Below are 19,203 nucleotides of genomic sequence, written 5' to 3'. Positions count from 1 at the left end.
ATATTGCTGCAAGAATTGGACATTTCTTGGTAAAACTACGTATAATATTAAGTACGGCTAACAACAACAAAACGAAATTTGAGTTATCCAACCTTTCGTCCGCGAAGTTAAGTTATTGAGAGACAATGAGAACACGTAACATTTTGCCCCTGAGAAAAAAAAGTTAACCAAATCATACGTTTTGGGCGAGTATTTGAGTGAAGTAGTCATGCCTAATTCTATAGTTGAACCAATTTCTCACACTTCTAAAAAAAAAAAAAAAAAAGGTAAAGTGTTCCCCTGTGCTTAGAACCACGCCATGAAGGCGTATAGGGGGTGTGGGGGTAATGCCCCACACTTTCTTGATCCGGTCGTGAGTGGGGGTGATGTGATCAGCATCATGCCCCTGACCGCCTTTACCCCCCAGGGTTTCCCCCAGGTACCCATGTTATTCGACGCTGGGTAGGCACCCTTGTCTTAATGATTCTAAAAGCAAGAAAAAATTTTCTTTTATCATCTCCCAAAAAAAATCAAATATTAGGATTAGACATATAATTATACTGTTCGGAACTCTGAACTTCCAGATTTCTTCTTTCTGGCTTCTAGGTTTTTTCATGTTGGTATGTATACTTCGGAGCAAGAATCTTAATTTTCAGGGTTAACACGGTAGCTAATGGGGAAGATGTATGCAAAAATTTTTATGCATTTATTCAACTTTTCTTGTCGGGGCAACAGGTTACGTGTTTTGATTGTCTCTCAAAAACTTAAGGTTTAATAAATGATATTGTATGCGCATTTTGTTTAACCAGACACAAATGACCTGTGATAATATGTGTTATGTGAGAAAAATCGAGACGCGAGACCTTGACTTGGAATTTAGCATTTAAATGTCTGATTTTCTTATATTATTGTTGAAGGGAGCAAGTGAAATGCCCATTTTAATGAAACACACCATTGAGCAGGGATTTACAATTTTATTGTACAAAATTATCAATGGATCAATGGAAAAGCAGGAAATTATAAATTTATTGAAATTCAGTATAAACAATAATAGGTTACGCACTTACGCAAAAATAGGTTTGCTTTTGCACTTGCTTCACTTTTGCAGTAAATTATACATTAGTCACGTCAATTGGTAAATGTATTGTAATATATAAAAGACTGTGTGAAACTGTGTAATCAATTTTCATTATGTATAAGTACAGGGGGGGGGGGAGTGCAGTTTTGCTTATAGTACACCTTGTTCACGAATCCTGAAACCGCCAGTGATGTCAGGTTTCTGAAGATGCCTCAGAGAAGGAATTATATGACGAACAATGGCGGTAAAGAAGCTGAGGATGGAATCCATGCTAGAACGAATTGTATTGGAAGCCATGGCCCAGACTGGAGAGCAGTATTCAAGAATCGGAGAAATGAATGACTTGAATAATAGGCTAAGAGAAGTTGGAGCATCAATTTCAGTGAATCTGTAGAGGAGACCTAAGAGGCGCATTGCACTTTTAGTTGTAGCTGCGATGTGTTTGTTAAAGTTCAGTTTTTCATCTATGATAACACCTAGATCTTTTTGGGTTGCAACTCTAGTAATATAGTTGTTTTCAAGAACATAGTGAAAATGTATTTTGTTATTTTTTAAAGAGACTGTGAGGGAAGAAAATTTCTGTGGGTTAAGTTGTAGATTCCACTGCTTACACCATGTGCCTAGTTCGGAAAGAGCATTCTGGAGAATCACAGCATCTTGTGTGGTTGAGATTTCTTTGAAAAGTTGATGATGTGTACTTGGCACAGCACCACATTCTTGTAACTAAATAAAATATCACTTTCAATTTTTGCATTACTTTGCCATTCGTCTCTTAACTGCAACCACTTACACGTTACAAATAATGAGAAATGCAAGGGGTTTAGAGAGAGAAACTCAGCAACTAACTGCCTAACCTATATTTCTAAATGAATATTTTTACAGAAAGAGGCACTGAATCCGAGTGACCTAACACCATGTACCCCCCCCCTCCCGATACACACACATGCACACAAATTCCTATTCCAGAGACACTGGTAAGTGATAGAAAAAATGGCAAAAATATTAAGATAGTGTGTGAAATATAGGTGGGAGTGTGGTATTTTCCGTTGACAAGCAATTGTAAGTATTGTAGACTAGTGGGAATTAATTTAGAAGTAAATCGGAAAGAACTAGCAGAATGCATTTAGGGACTTTATATTAATGCTAAGACAAGCAAACCTGGCCTGCCTAACCTAACTACGAAAGCATATATTGAACAAAATCTTAAGTAATCGCTAAACCTCCGCAGTATGTGTTAACAGAAGTAAATCGAAATCGATCAATGTTAAAATTGCATTCGTAGCATGATGAAATCGCAATAAAATAAAATGAACTTGGGCCAATGTTTGGTATCGAAATGTATGCCATTATAGCGATGACTGGCGATTCTTTTGGTCGGTTAAATAACATTGTTCACAAGTATAGAAAAGAAAAGCAAGCAAAAAAGAAGAGAAGCAAAGATTATTGTCCTAACATATCGGTATTCTAGATTATCACATAGATGGCTTAAGGTAGTTGGACAGCTCTTAAACCATTTTGAAGACTACGTGAATTACAATAATTTCTAGTAAAAGACTAAACTCAACAATTCATGAAAACTATACAGTTCATTTATTACAATTCTTATTAGCGAATGCAAAAATACTTACACCTTCATGATAAACTTTATTTGCTTTTTTGACTCGAATGTCCAATAATGTAGATGTTTTGTTATTCATTTTACGTGTTTTTCTGAAGATGGATGGATAGATAGATATTGACAGATTACTTCTTCTTCTTCTTCTTCTTCTGACCCTGTCAGACAAAACACTGTCGACTTTGGCCAATGTTTCTGTATTTATACTATGGGACATCATTAGTCTGTGATATGGGATTTCTGTTACACAACTTTTCCTTACAATACGCAACACATGACACTAAACAATCTTCAATTTTTACACTTTTACATTCTATGTTCTGTTTATAATTCAATTTGACATTTTCGAGCGTATCCATATAAAATCCAAATAATTGGTATTGATAAATCAGATAAAAGAGAAAGTAAAGATATAGGAAATGGAATTTTTAATCTTATCAGATTTTTATATAATATGTTTCGTTGGTGAGAGAATTGATCACATTCCAAAAATAAATGTTGGGCATCTGGATTATCTTTACCACATGTACAATTTTGTTGATGTATAATACCTATTTTCGCTAAATGAGCTGGTGTACGTACATGACCAGTTCGCAATCTATTAATAAAAACTATAACCTGTCTTGGAAGAGGACATCTGTGGAACCATGGTTGACTTGCATCAAATTCCGCCAGCCATCTATATGTATGACCTACCATCGTCAATTGTTCCTTGCACCAAATTTTCCAGTGATTTTTTATTTTAATTTTAACTCTAGGTAATAGATCTGTATAAGGGAGTCTGATGAAAGATATTTGAGGTAAATCCCTTGCTCTCTTAGCATACATATCTGCCATATTATTACTCTGGTTAATGTGATGTGCCTTGACATATGTAAACTGAACAGTAATATTTTTGGATTGTGCTTGTTGAGTTAATTGTATAATCAATATAATGAAAATAGATTGACGACATAGTTGAGGATATGATGATGTTAGTGCCTGTAAGACACTTAACGCATCTGTTAGAATGAGTATTTTTTTATAGTTATTTTGTATGGAATAAGTTAATGCACGGTAAATAGCATAGCATTCTGCTGTAAAAATTGTAGTGTCTGCTGGTAACCTAAATATTTGGTGTTGATTCATTTCAGGAATATAAAACGCACAACCTACATCCTGAAATTTTTTGGATCCATCAGTATATATGAAAATTAAATCTGGCCATATTTCTCTATAGGGGCTATCCACGAGTAAACAAAAACATATCGAACGGCACAATCGATTGTCGAACTGTAGCACAACAACTTCCGGTTCACGGCGGCCGGGTAATTCAAGCGCGTACTTGTGGCATTTCTTCTCGTTTTGTATACCGGATGAAATGGATCATATAAAAGCACTTGACGACGAGGAGAATAAGAGATATCAGGGCAAAGTAGAGGCCTTTGCATATCAATTGGATGAGCAACTAGGAAGTAATACGGCATTATTCCAAGATGAGATCCATTTGCTGATCGTCGTTTCCTTGGCGATATTTGTAGCCTACATATTAAATAGAAAGTAATTTTTCCTACAGAGCGAGAGCGCTTAAATGCATACATTTATGTTTAAGTGAAAAAGTGCGAGATGTACGAACATATAAAAAACGGAAAAAGGAGCTTCTTTTCTTCTTTCTTCAGTCAGGACGAGTCAGATGGATGCGATAATGCACACTTGCTGGTTTCGTTCTCGTTTGAACGCAGAAATACAAAACGCTCATTGTTATTTGAAGTCAATTTTCTGATATTTGTGTTAAACATGACGATGAAGGTGAATAATAAACTGGAAAAATTACTGATGGGACAAACACAATGACACACCATTGCCTCGCCATGGTGTTCAAACCTAGGACCTCTTTTCTATCAATGTTGATTTGATTGATTTAGTTGGTGTTTTAAGTCCACTTTGTGCACAGTAAGGCTAATCGGGACTGGACCTACAGTTTAAATTGGGATCCGAACCACTATATGCCTCCACCGGGAATCGAACCCGGAACCCCTTGATTACAAGGCGACGAGGCTACCACTGCGCCATCGGGGAGGCACTCTATCTATCAATGTTGAAAAGATTTCCATTGCAAAAGACGAAAATTTATAATAGTACCCGCACTTAATTTTCTGGCTACACAAAAAAATATTTCCTCTGGTTGCACAAAAATGTATTTCCTCTGGTTACAAACACACAAAAAAAATCTGGTTACACAAAAATTTAATACAGTTCGTGTATACTTCAAGAACGTAACGTGTAACCTAGCTGACTATGACCGAGCATCTTTTGAAAAGAAAAGTAATATTTTTGCTCATATCACTAAAACAGAGAGAAAATCGAGATTTGAATGATTTCTCTTCTACCTTTAACGGAGTGCAAGGGGTGCGGGACGCAAAATTTTTGGTAGGGAAGGAAACAGGACGGGGTATTTTTAAAGTCCTGACGTTCAAAATGGGAAAAATAATGTTATTTCCCGACTAAATTGGGAGATTATAGGAGCGGAAAATATTCAACATTACCCGATACTAAAAAAATGTTAATTATACACAAAATTTTACCCTCGGGTGATGATGTATTTTGCATTTCTGGAATAAAAACTGCTAATTTCAATAAATTTCGGACAATTAGTACAAAAATTATGTAGGGAATAAACTACTTTTAAACTATCATTTTTTCCGGTCTGGATCGGAATGTTTTTTTTTTTACGTCCCGACTTTTTGGGTTTTTGCACATCCGTTGTCATTACTGCGCAGTCTACTCCTGCTAATGGTCTTCCAATTTTCACGCCTGACAGCTTGAATGCAATAATTTGGCGCCTAGATCTCGAGGAAATGGATGAAGAGAGATCCGTGAAAGATTATTTAGCCGTGATCGTAGTTTACATCCTCCTTGTACACACTCATTCGTTCCTTTCATACATGACACAATCTCAGGCTGTGTCCAAAAGGTACAAAGTACATACTTGAAGTACAGTCTTGACGGAAGTGACGTCACCTAGTGCAGTTCGAAAGCGCCAAGCAAACGAGTGTACAAGACCAGAGGACGCAGCACACGAGCGGTGCTCACTTGCGATCTGTGCTTGCTTTTCATTTGTTAAAAAAATGGACGTCTGAAGTCAATCAGCTGGTAGTTGTAGTTCTTCCATTGTGTGGAAATGTAAGTAAACAAGTTTTTAAAATGTAATTTTATTTATTGGTTTTATTCATATATGCGTGGTTTCTTTCTTCTATAGTGAGAAGGTGTTTAAAAGTGAGAAAACAATTTCTTTTCCCGCGATCGAAAACCATGTTGCGGAATGTGTGAAAATTAATTTGAAAGAGCAAATTTCTTTCATATTTCTATAATTAATAACGTGCTGTGTTATATAAACTGCACGCCGAGTCGTGTGTGTGTTGTTCACGGAAAACAAGAGTGGCACATACAGTCGATGTTTGATAATTTTAGTTTCGAAGCAACTTTTGTTGCATTCCTCACTTGTGTTGGCGCTGCAGTCGAAGTGCAGTTCGAAAGCTTTCCGCTTCCAGGCTTCAAGACCGCACTGCGAGTATGCTCTCGAAGTATGCTCGCTTCAAGTATTGTCTTGCAGCTTTCGGACACAGCCTCAGCTCCCTTTAGCGGCATGTTGTGAGCCTACGAACCGGAAGATGTTGTGCTACAAGTATGGCGTCCGCGCGAAGGCACTTCCTTCCGGTGGATAGCCCCTATACCGAGCGTGCTGACCATGATCTAAAAATTGGACGTTAGCCTGAGCATAAAGAGGCAAATCTAATTTATATACTGGAGGTGAATGATATGTGAAAGAATTTTGGTACGCGTCAGGATCCATACAATAACAATGAAGAAAATAAAATTTCGGGTTGATCGGATCTATAACATTCATAATTGCCCACTGTTTTTGTGTTTCAAATAGCAAATTAAATGGATGATTATGATTCTCCCAGGTTTGAAAAAGAAATTTATTTGTTAATTGTTTGCGCCGATGAGATAGAGCCATCTCTCTATTTTCCATATAAACACTTACGTTTGGACTAGAATTCATCAACCCAGAGCAAATTCGTAATGCTTTGCGTTGTAGTACATCAATTTTTTGTAACTGTTTTGAGGACGCACCACCGTAACTGAAAGCCGCATACTCAAATAAGGAACGAAAGCAGTTTCTGTAAAATAGTAACATAATTGTGGGTTGACTGCCCCACTTAGTAGTTGCCAATCCACGAAGAATGTTTAGGACAGATTTCCCTCTATTTATTAAATAATCTATATGCAGTTTCCAATTATTTTTACGATCGAAATGAATTCCTAAATATTTACATGTAGATACCACTGGGATGTCAGAAATATGATTAATATTATTAGGAAATACATTTTGGCTACGAGAATTAAAAATCATAACTTGAGATTTATTAAGGTTGAAAGATAAACCTACTTCATAAAACCATGCTTGAAGTTTATGTATTAAACGTGTCATGTCTATTAATCCCTGAGTTGCTTGTGGAGTAATTCTGTAAAAACAGAAATCATCTGCATACTGAATAAGTTCAAAATCCTCCAATTGTTCATTGTGTAGAGACTGTGTGTATATATTAAATAGTATAGGACTGAGTGGAGCTCCTTGTGGAATTCCTGTAGTTGTGAATCTAGGCCCCTGGATAGAATTTTGAAACCAGGCAAAAATTTTTCGATCAGCATATAAATTCCAAATTAATCTGGGAATCATAGGAGATATATCTATTCTTTCTAGTAATTGACAAAGTTGCATCAGTGGTACAGCATCATAGGCTTTCTCCACATCGATAAATAAACTATAACAATAGGAATTCATAACAATGTTATTTTGAATTACAGCGTTGAGAATTGCAATGGCATCTTGACTACTATGTTGTAATCTGAAACCAATTTGCGTAGGGGGAAAGAATCTTTGTTTTTCTAAAGTCCACATAAGACGTTTTTGTAGCGTGCGTTCGAATAATTTTTCCAATACTGAAATTAGAACTATTGGTCTGTAGGAACGGGCATTTGATGGTGGTTTATTCGACTTTAATATAGGAATTACTACATGTGTTTTCCATTCTGAAGGTATACTACCCCCGGTATATGTTTTATTGTAAATAGCGACTAAAATATCAAATCCCCTTTTAGGTAAGCTCTTTATAGCTTGGTATGGAATTCCATCCATTCCTGGTGCTGAATTTTTAACTCTATGTAGTATATTATGTAATTCTATGACAGTCACAGCTGGAAACTCTCTTGTAAAAATTTGTTGTGGAACCAGAGGAGGTTGATATTCTATATTTACTGAAGGAGGCGCAATCATGGAGAGAAATTCATTTTGCCAGGTTACATCAATTGTCTGTTTCCTGCTTAGTTTCGGGTGTCTTAAAGAATTAAATTTTTTCCAGATGAGTTTTATAGGTTCAGCATTTCCTAAAGAGTTACAATAATTTATCCAGGCTATTTTTTTGGCTTTTTTGAAAGCTTTTTTAGCAAGAGCCTGACTTCTCTTCCAGGCAATTTTGTGGGTAATTGTGGGTCTGCTAGCAAATGTTTTCTCATCACATTTACGGTTCTGTTTAGCAGTCTCGCATTCTGGTGTCCACCAATATAATTGTGGGAATCTATGTGTATCTTGCCCTTTTGAACGTACACCTACGATATCCAGAGTTTTTGTAATTAGTTGTATAAATTGAGAATACGAGATATCAGTATTAGATCGTAAATTTTCTGATAATATCAAGGAGTCAATTGTTGTGGAATACAATGACCAATCAATAAGGTTAGTTTTCCAGCGTCTAAGGAGAGGTGTATTTCGCGAGATCTGTACATTATACATAAATCTTCCTTGAACATGTATGGGTAAGTGATCACTTCCACGCATATCCTCATCCACAAACCAGGTAAGTTGGGGGAAAATTTCATCAGACACTATGGTTAGATCTATCACAGAAGGATTATTTCCGGATCGAGGAATATGTGTTATGGAACCATCATTAAGTATGATAAAATTATTATGTTCTATCCAGTCCACTAAAATCTGGCCTAAATGATCTGATCGTGAACCGCCCCACATTGGATGATGCCCGTTAAAATCTCCTACACAAATATAAGGGCCTGGAATATTGTCCAGAATACCTTGAAAATCTTGTAGTTGAATTTTTTGAGATAACGAATTCGAAGGTATGTAAAAATTAATAATACTGATATAAAAGTTTTGTATTTTTATGCGCACTGCTATGATTTCTACATGATATCTGTTTACTATATTAATTTTTGGGTATAAAAAAAGAGTTTGGTGGGCCACACTCTCATGAATGTGTATGCTCACACCTCTTTCATTGTGTTGAAATGGCGGACCTATAGTATTATAATATTTTAGATTGTAATTCTCGTATTGCTTTCCTTTAGTCTCTTGTAAACAGAGAATTAAAGGATGGGATTCCTCAATTAGTTTATTTAATTCGATTTTACGTGCGGAAAAACTATTTATATTCCACTGAATTAAAAATTCCATTCCCTACAATATACTATTATTTTTTTCCCCTTTGATTCCTGGATTTATGAAATTAAGTTTTGTAAAACAGTCAAGAGATTCCCTGTTAGCTCATGAATATGTTTAAGTAGTGGTTGTTGTCTTCTAAGTTCTGATATATTTATTAGTGCCGACCACAGCTCTGGCAAAGTTTGCATTAACGATTTATACAGTGCCTGAAGATTTTCCGCTGGAGGATTTGAAATGATCTGTCTATTTGATGATCTATGCTCATGTGGATGTTGCTCAATGTGATTGGATCCAGACTGGGGTTGCGCATTTCGTCCAATTGGGGGTGATGGCGTATTCTCCTCGTCTTCGGATAAACTGTCAAGTGATGAAGATTCATAAAATAGCTCTCTAGGTGGTTTTGGAGTTTCTCGTGTCCATGTATTACTTCTACGTGAGTGCAGCCCATCTTTGCTCACACTCGTGTGATTTTTCTGTTTTCGCATTGAGGGTTGCGAGGATGTAACTATTTTAGGAGTTATTGACTCTCTAGTTGTCACAGATATTAATGGACTTGCCATTGTACATTGGATGACCTCAGCGTGAGAGGGGAGCGGTGGAAATTGTTTAGCAGTTAATGGAGGAGCCAAAATGTCTCTTCTGGTTAGAGGTGGTTTATATGTCCCCAATATTTTTGCCTTAGCTTCAAAATAAGATAAGTTTTCCTCCGCCATCCGCGTCTGTATTTGCTGTTCTATTTGTCGTTGAGGGCAATCTGGGGATGTAGCTCTATGATTACCTCGACATATGACACAAATAGAAACTTCTGTGCAGGAATCTCCATGTTTTTCTTTTCCACAGTTGATGCAGATTGCTTTTGAACGGCAGTTCTTAGTTTGATGCGCATAGCGGAAACAGTTTTGACATTGTAAGACAGACCTCGTTCTAGGTCGAACCTCAAAAATTTCACTGTTTACTAGTATTCTTTCTGGTAAGACATTACCCTGAAAGGTTAGGCATATTAATTTTGTGTCTCTCAGATCGAAAGAACCCGTATTATTCCATACTTTCTTCTGCATACGCCTCGCGCTGATGACTGGGATCGCCGATTGCACTCCATCCATAATGTCTTGTACACTGATATCTATGCCAACTCCGAAAATAAGACCGTCTCGCTGTACAAGAGCTTGAGGAATTCTAGCTCGAACCTGTAAATCTTTATGATACATTTCGTTTTGTGTGAAAGCATTTGCAGCTTTTGCATTTGGAAAAGTCACACGGACTCTATTTTTACCACACTGTTCGATCAATTCTATGTCTAGTCCTGCCTTTCGAAATTTATTCCCTAAACTGCCACCGGACAGTTTTCCTATATTTTTTCCTGTTCCCTCTAACAGTACTATATATGGACCTGATTGTGCATTGTCATATGTGTACTGTCGTGATGGAGAATTTTCATTCTCGTTCGATCGGATGATTTTATCTGGTTGGGCAGTTGATTCTGAATCCGCCGATCTCTTTTTTGCACGATGTTCTTGTTTTTCTTCCTCCCCTTTCATGATAGCATCCTCGTCATTCACTCTTGCTATATTAGTCTGTAGAAAGACGGGAGTTTCACCACCGCTTAATGCTAATAGGGTATCAGCAGCACATAGGGTTGCTTCTTCCCCCATTACACTGATTAACAGCGTTCAGGTGAGTCAGTTTATCGTTACCACTACTATACTCTTATTTACACAAATACACACACTAAGTTAATAAATCCAAATTAATTTTCACTTCGAATACCTCACAAGAGGTATTTTATAGTCAAACACGTAATAACTACGAAATAAAAACCGGATAACACAATCACGATCCGAAAAACCTCGTAGCCGAACACAAGCTCAACGCCATTTTTTTCAATTCCATGTCAGTCACACTCGTACAAAGCTGTCAATGTAAACATCCGGTGAATAGCGCCCATATCAACATATGTTATATGCTTACATTCACTGCCACGGGTTACATGTGCTACATTTTTCAAAAGTGCCAATGCTATTCTCTTATTCTTTTAAGAGAAAACATTATTTACCCAAATCTTCAGGAGATATTAGCATCTAAACTTGTGAAGCGGTATACCGTGTTTGTGCTGTCGCCATTCTTGAAGATGCGATTTTAAGGATTGTGTGAGACCCCTTTTGCTGCCTTGGCGAACTGAAGACGTCAAAAATCTTATGGTAGTTTGGAGTCGGAGGTGGGTCGGGAAGTGGGGCCCTACTTAACCACCGTGTGAGACTGGCTTAAGGGGGCAATACCGTAGGACAAAGAAACGATTTTGTCAAAGTCTCTATTCTATCTTGCGGCGTCCTACTGCACGTACGTTTAGTACAAGCCTGTATTACTTAATAAGTATTATTGTTTTCTCCAATTTCATCTTTATTTAACTGTAGAACAAAAAAAGAAAAGGAATATTCCAATTTTTTAGAAAAAAGCTGGATGGGGGCTTGCGGCCAAAAGCACCACTTACACCTCCGATTTTTACAGCATTGTATAAAATACTACAATATTTGCTCAGCACACCAATCATTCTAAGTTGTTTAACTTCAATAAAATAAAGACTGTAATAAATTTCCAAAAAATAATAAAATAAATTGATTTTTTATTACAATAGATGTGACTATCGGGAACAGTGGAGCAGCTTATTCTATGTCTTGTCCCAACAGGCAAGAAAAGCACTGCTGTGTCACCTCCCATGGTTGCTATTTTTTAGCTCTTGGGCATGTCATAAAATTCCAAAATGTTTGATGTATTTCATTCCAACTTTGCAAATTTATCAATAACTTTAAAAAAAATCCCTTGTGAGGGGTGTAGGAGAAGAATGATCGTCCCTCAAACCTTTAATTTGCCCTTGCAGCAAGCTACTAAGATTGATAGTTGTACTTCGCCTAATTTTTTTCATCACCACCCTAGTGGCTTTGGAGGTACACGTCAGCTTCTCTCTCTCCCTGGCTACGATTTTTCCAAGTGACTGCACATGAAAAAAATAAGTGAAGAGGCAGAGGTGGCAGGAATATTTTTAGATCTTCTGTGAAGGGGCGGTCACCTCACGACTTCTTTGATCTACCCTAGTAATATTACACTAGTCCTTCACCTTAAGTTCATTTTGTGCTTATTTTTGTCGCCCCTCCCCCTTCCTTCGGCATCCTTGCCTATGTTCGCCCACTATCTTTCGTTGCCCTCATCCTTCATCATTTTTTCTTCGCAGTCTGTCTGTCTTCGCCCCCTTATCATTCATTGCGTCCTGTTTTTCGTCGCTCCTATATTTCATCATTCTTATCTTTATTCGTCCCCTGTATCTCGTCACCCCCATCCTTTGTCCCCTGTCTCTCGTCGCCCACATCCTTCGTCACTTATCTTTGTTCGTCCCTGCCTCTTGTCGCCTCCTATGTTTCGTCACCCCCATCCTTCGACAATCTTATTTTTCTTCGCCCACTGTCTCTTGTCACCTCATATCTCTTGTAACTCGCATCCTTCATCATTCTTATATTTGATCGCCCCCTGTCTCTCGTTGCCCCCTCATCATTTATCGCCCCTATCCTTCGTCATTGTTATCTTCGTTCACACCCCTCATCATTCATAATTTTTATCTTTCATCACCCCATTATCATTCGTTGCCCCTATCCTTTGTCATTCTTATCTTTGTTTGCCCCCTCATCATTCGTCATTTTTATCTTCATTCACTCCCTGCCTCTCGTCGCCCCTTTATCATTTGTGGCCCCAATCCTTGGTCATTCTTGTCTTTGTTCGCCTCCTCTCTCTCTCTCTCGTTGCCCCCTTATCATTCATCGCCCCTATTTTAGTCACTAGCTGCACTCACTCTTAAGCTTCCTGCTACCCCATAACAGTAGTTCTTCGTAAAATACCACAATATTTGCTTTGTTTCATTTCAACTGTGGATATTATTGAAGAAATAAAATATAGCTCTTAAGGGTCTGTCGCCCCTCGAGTAGTGGGGCACCCTCGTCGTCCCCTTTTATTCCTCTCTTGTATGTTTCTTAACACATTCGGGTCTGGCCTCATAATACAGCATTTTTACCTCTGGTCTGCAGTTTTCGGTTGTTTTTAAAAAAATCATGGAAAAAATATTTTTAATTTGTTTTTATTTACCACATATTTCTTAAATCTACAAAACTTCCTCTTTTCAATGAACAAAAATTTGTTAAATTTTCTTTTCATTTTCAGACATTTTTTAATATTTTTTTCAGCATAATGTTATGTGAAGAAGAAAAAAGTACAACATTGTAACAAATGTTAATATAGAGATATTTTAAGTTCGTAATCTGGAAATTTCAATAATTAACTACATAAACTATCAATACATCTTTTGAATCTTGCATAAGAATACTTTTTATGTGCACATAACAAAAAATAATTACAAATTACAAGTAATTATCTTTTGTATGAAAAAGTGGCTGCAGGACAAGACCAGACGATGTATCAGTTGGTTCTGCGTCACCTGTAAAAATTAAACAAATAAATAAATAAACTAAATAAATTAAATAAATTTTAATTTGACATACACTATACAAAATAATAAATGGAAAAACTAAAAATACATCAGTGCATGTAGGAGAATCAAGCAAGAGGCAAGATGAATAGACCAAAAAAATTACCTCTTCTCACTTCATTCATAAAATACTAGAGTTTGCAACACTGTTTATATTGTCGACAATAATTATTACGAATATAACCTACCTTCCAAATCTTCAAATTCATCTGCATCATCAAAATCGTCGCTAACTTCAAACTCTGAGGCGGAATCCTCATGCAGAATTTCCGCTATGCAGTCTGGATCTAACGACGCCATTCTAAACAATGCACAGTACATCAACCCCACAACAAACAGTCGCAGGTGCAAGATAAAAATAGCACATGAGACTAAGTACGGGCATAGCCCATCGTTCAATCGGCAAAGCGATTGCATACCACAGGATGGGCTATGCCCGTTGTTCGTCCACATTGACTTTAAGTGCACTGAAGGCTATGCCCATCGTGAGACTCCAATGTGTTAATTGACACTATGTGTGTTATACATACTACATTCCAACTGGTAAATTATGTATCCATATATGGAAAAATAAAATAGGTCCTCAGTGGAAGTTGCCCATGACGCTCCCTTTAATCCACCCTTGGTTTGGATTCAGTGTAGCAAGCACAATGGACAAACTGATAGTGTTTTCAACAATGAATAAAAGTATAACTCTTAAGACATAAACTATAAAATGTTATTTTACCTGCACATGCTATGACTTGATGTTGAAAGACTCTACTTTGCTACAAACTAGCAATACACTTTAAAAAACTATGCATCACACTGCACTGGATAAGTCTTGTGCATTGATTGTTTATTCCTGAAACAAATAATAAAAATTACTCAGTTAATTGTTTCATAATACAATTCTTCTTTTTCCTTTACATCTTTACATATGTTCTTCAGAGCATAAAAAATTAAATTTCATAACTTAATTTCAAAATAACATTTTTTTTGTGTATTTCTGTTATGTATGCATGTTAGAAATGTAGATAGGGGAAGGGCCAGGTTCAAGCACTGGCATTCCATGGACACAGAAAGTTTTCCAAAGGGGATCAAAATCCTGATTGCATGTTGAAAAGGGAGGTGTGTGGGGGGGGGGAGACTCACACAAAAATATTTGCTAGACTCCTTGTTTAAGAGAATAATCATGAATTCTGAGTTTGAAACACAAATACATTAGTTTAATTATTTACAACAATAATGAAGAAGAAACATTAACATCCAATTATCCGAAAGTCACACAACACACAAACAAAATATGGATGATAGAACACAGAAATATATTATGAGGGAAAAATAGAAAAGAAAAATGTGTAAAATAACAGACAGAAAAAAACAACTAGGAACAAGAGATTAAGCAAGGGGGAAGAACCCTATAAAAGGAAGGTTAATATTTAAATTAAAAAAGCAGAAAGGGGAAGAAAAGGTTAGATAAAACTAAAAGGGAGAATGTGTAATATTTTAGTAGACGTGAAAGCAAGTGGCTTTTCCTTTGTCCAAAGGGAGCTACGTGAACCCTATTGTTTATGGATATCCTGATTTTAAATTCTGAAAATCTGGTCTCTAACATTTCTCCTCACAAAAACTGTTTTCTTATCCACCTTTTACTTTGATATTGGCAAATATGAAACAGTTCCTAACACCTGCAAAGGCCTTTTGCCCTGTTTAATCTGTTGCTTTGATGGAAATGGTTTCACAAGACTCTAAATAGAAGAAATGAGAATAAAGAGCAAATGTCAGAATTTAATTGCAGAACATGTAGCAAGGAAACTAATAATTACCAACAAGTGTGACTGACCTTGTTTAAGTACCAATGTATGTGAGGTCAGTCTTGCATGTTTGAGTGACTTACTTTACTTCACTTGATGAAAGGACAATCACATGAACACAACACAAGCCCCAAGATTATACTGGCTGCGAGTCTATAGATGCCCGAGCTTCCTTAGTCTGGAAGAATGCTGTCCAAGGTGTACTACATGGAAAATTTTTTTTTTTTTATTGGCTTTATTTTACTTCACTCTTCTGCCACTTTTGGATAATTGTGAAAATGAGGATAAATAATTAAACTAATGAAGGTACACTCACAAAGAACACCCATGCCCAGGCTGGGATTTAAACCCAGGACCTCTGGCATTGTAACCACTCCACCAGCCTAGATGGAAAAGAGGTTGACATTTGGATGTCTAAGCACCTATCAGACTACATAAAAAGAGTATATGGGAACGGTTAGTTCCTACATTGCCCCACATCAAGTTGACTGCATATGTGTATGATGTGAGGTTTCCAAAGAACTAAAGTAAGAATCACGAACCTTCCGACCCTCTGTAAACAACCGTCTCACTTCGAGTAACGTATCACTCCACGCCAGCTGTTCGTGAAAATATTTTTTTTTTTATTGGCTTTATTTTACTTCACTCTTCTGCCACTTTTGGATAATTGTGAAAATGAGGATAAATAATTAAACTAATGAAGGTACACTCACAAAGAACACCCATGCTCAGGCTGGGATTTAAACCCAGGACCTCTGGCATTGTAACCACTCCACCAGCCTAGATGGAAAAGAGGTTGACATTTGGATGTCTAAGCACCTATCAGACTACATAAAAAGAGTATATGGGAACGGTTAGTTCCTACATTGCCCCACATCAAGTTGACTGCATATGTGTATGATGTGAGGTTTCCAAAGAACTAAAGTAAGAATCACGAACCTTCCGACCCTCTGTAAACAACCGTCTCACTTCGAGTAACGTATCACTCCACGCCAGCTGTTCGTGAATGGTGCGGCCATTATATGCTGCTCACTCGCAACCTTTAATTTTACGTAACATGGAAAAACGTATTCTTATTTTAACTGATAATCTACACATTGAAGCTTAATAAGTATTCTACAAATGATTAAATACATGTTCTTGTTCAAGAATGAACATATTTTTCAAGGCAAAAAGTCCCATTTATCTAACACTGGGTTAACAGATCCTCCTTCCCCCCTCAGTATGACAACGTCAAAGTTATACAAGAGAGTGAGAGATTAGTTTCAGTAAATTCAAGCCTTTTGGTTGTATTGCTTCCTCTTCCACCAAATTATTGCCCAACATTGTAGACATGTAGAGTATTGATTTCTCCTTTGTGCAATAAATATACCGCCAGTTTTAGCAGAAGCTAAACAAAAATAGCCGAGGAATAAAAAGAGATTGTTTATCTTTCTCTCGGATTCTCGTGCACTAGAAAACAAGAAGACTATAATAAGCACATTATTTACGTACGTCTCGTGCAAGTAATGTATTTTCTTACCTTGATTCAGAAGTTCCTTTTTGAACTTGAGGCATTTTCGGCGCTAGACATCATCCTGTCAGAGTACGGTCTGTCAAATTTTCTTCCCAAAAAGGAACTCAACGTGGCACAAGAGGCGATTTAACGTCGACTGCTAAAATTGGGGAGATCGTCATCGATCATCACTATCAACATCTTCCCCACAGTGGATAGGACAGCTCTTTGATTGAGAGAATACGAAAGCACCTCGCGTTGTATTGCGCTTATCTCAAAATCGGTGTACTTGTTTATACGAGCAACAACGTGTTTTTTTCGCGGGAATCACAACTTGACCGGTCGTTTTCCTTTCTTTCACCACACCGAAAACACAAAGACGCAGACACACAATTACACTTGGACACCAACTTCACTGCTTGCTCAGGATAGCACCGACACAACGTAACATAAACGTTAAGCACAACTTGCTTCTTGCCACTTTTCAAACGGCTGTATTTCCGAAAGATTACTCTGAAAACACGGGAGACCTTCCTGCACGCATGGAAGTCGCCATGTTCGAAACTGGCGCTATTTTCTTGCTGTTCACGTGATCGATTGTAATTTATACAATAATCACGTATTATTATTATAAACAGAAACCTTTAATGAAAATATATTTTAAAATGTATAATCCAATGTAATTTACACGTTTTTCTTCCATTAGCGTACTTTCATAGAACGGACTACATGATGTGGAAGAAATCCGTTATTAGGCTGTTGCCAACCTCAATACTTCTCACTAAGTCAAGTACAGAAACGGAAGTGGTATGTCGAATGTCGGCATATGATAGTGTGATTTCACATTGTCACTGACGATCCTCCGGGGATGGGGGAGGGGGTGGGGTGCAGGAGTCCATCTATAATCCAGAGGTGTCCACCATCCGGATGGTGACATCCTCACAATGCGGAATAGTATTGCGGGTGAAGGAGGGCAGGCCGTAGGGTGAGGGAGGTTGATTTAAAATGAACACCTCACAACAAAAGAGAAGAAAAATGTGACAATATTAAAAAATTTACCCCCAAATAGTGTTGCCCGCGAGACGAGACTTTGGCCTGTCTCGTCTCGTGGAAATGCTGTCTCTTCTCGAAAATATTCGTTTGTCTCATGACACATGGTCAATCTTGTCTCGTCTCGAATTTTTAATAGCCTGTCCCGTCTCGTCCCGTGGACAACACTACCCCCAAATATGCATTTTATTTTAATGTAGCTTACAATAAAATGTGACTGCCTCAAAATATTTCTGTATTCTACAGTCTTCTTTCCCCTCTTTTATGCTTCTCTAAGTTGCCGTTTTAGTTTCCCTTGGTATCTTTGCTGCATAATCCAGCATTTTTGAACGGGATGAAAAGGACATACGAGTGTGTTTTTGGATGAAGTAACTTTTAGAGATGTTGAAGTACACTCTGGAGGATACTGGAATGTGTGACATTGAGGTGTAGATCGACCACGTTGTGACACGCACATTTGTCATTAGTTACGAGACGATGAGGGATAGGTGATATTTGAATTCCAAATTAGTTAGCCGCCCCGTGACGGAGTGGTTAGCATATCGCGCTACGACGCCAGGGGTCCCGGGTTCGAATCGTGGCCTGGGCATGGATTATTTGTGAATGTCCATTCATCGATTTTATCATATCATCATCATTCATCCCCATCTTCACAAATTAGCCATAATTGGCACAAGAGGGGAAGTAAAATAAAGCAAATCAATCAAACCAAATGAGTTATTTCCATTATTTTTATCTAATTAATAATTATTAATTTAGTCAATCAAATCATATGTATTAGCTTACTTTCAATATCTATAATAATAAATCATAACACTTTCAAACATCAAATAAATTTAATGAAGAAACCCCGGTTTCAAAACGTAATTTATCTCAATATGTCACATTCTTCTAGCAAGGTTCTTTTTTAGTAAAATATGAGAGAAAATTAATTCTTTGGTACGGAACCGTCTTACTCCTGGGGGATAAGATGTAAATTTTGTATTTGATTTTTTTTAATTTAGCGTTGCTTTTCTTCCACTTTTGGCTAATCCCGACGATGAGAATAAGTGATCGTCAGATGAAATTGATGAAGGGACACTCACAAATAACACCCATGCCGGGATTCGAGCCAGGGAACTTAGGTGATTAATCTGAAAGTCGGCCACCAGGAAAGATGT

The 19,203-nt window shown here is 37.3% G+C and overlaps 1 protein-coding gene across 3 annotated transcripts in view; it reads right to left on the bottom strand.

Annotated features, from left to right (window-relative positions):
* Positions 1 to 2,812, bottom strand: part of LOC145978964 (vacuolar protein sorting-associated protein 26C) — a 54,847-nt gene extending 52,035 nt beyond the window's left edge. For all 3 annotated transcript variants that reach the window (XM_083112001.1, XM_083112003.1, XM_083112000.1), the window contains exon 1: positions 2,686 to 2,812. In XM_083112001.1, the coding sequence (XP_082968127.1) occupies positions 2,686 to 2,754 (69 nt within the window). In that variant the 5' untranslated portion in view covers positions 2,755 to 2,812. The remainder of the gene's footprint in view (positions 1 to 2,685) is intronic.
* Between the last annotated feature and the right edge of the window lie 16,391 nt (positions 2,813 to 19,203).

Source organism: Lepisma saccharinum, chromosome 25, assembly GCF_977018435.1.
Source record: "Lepisma saccharinum chromosome 25, izLepSacc3.1, whole genome shotgun sequence".
Taxonomy (NCBI): Eukaryota; Metazoa; Arthropoda; class Insecta; order Zygentoma; family Lepismatidae; genus Lepisma; species Lepisma saccharinum.
This window is presented reverse-complemented; position numbering and strand designations above follow the sequence as displayed.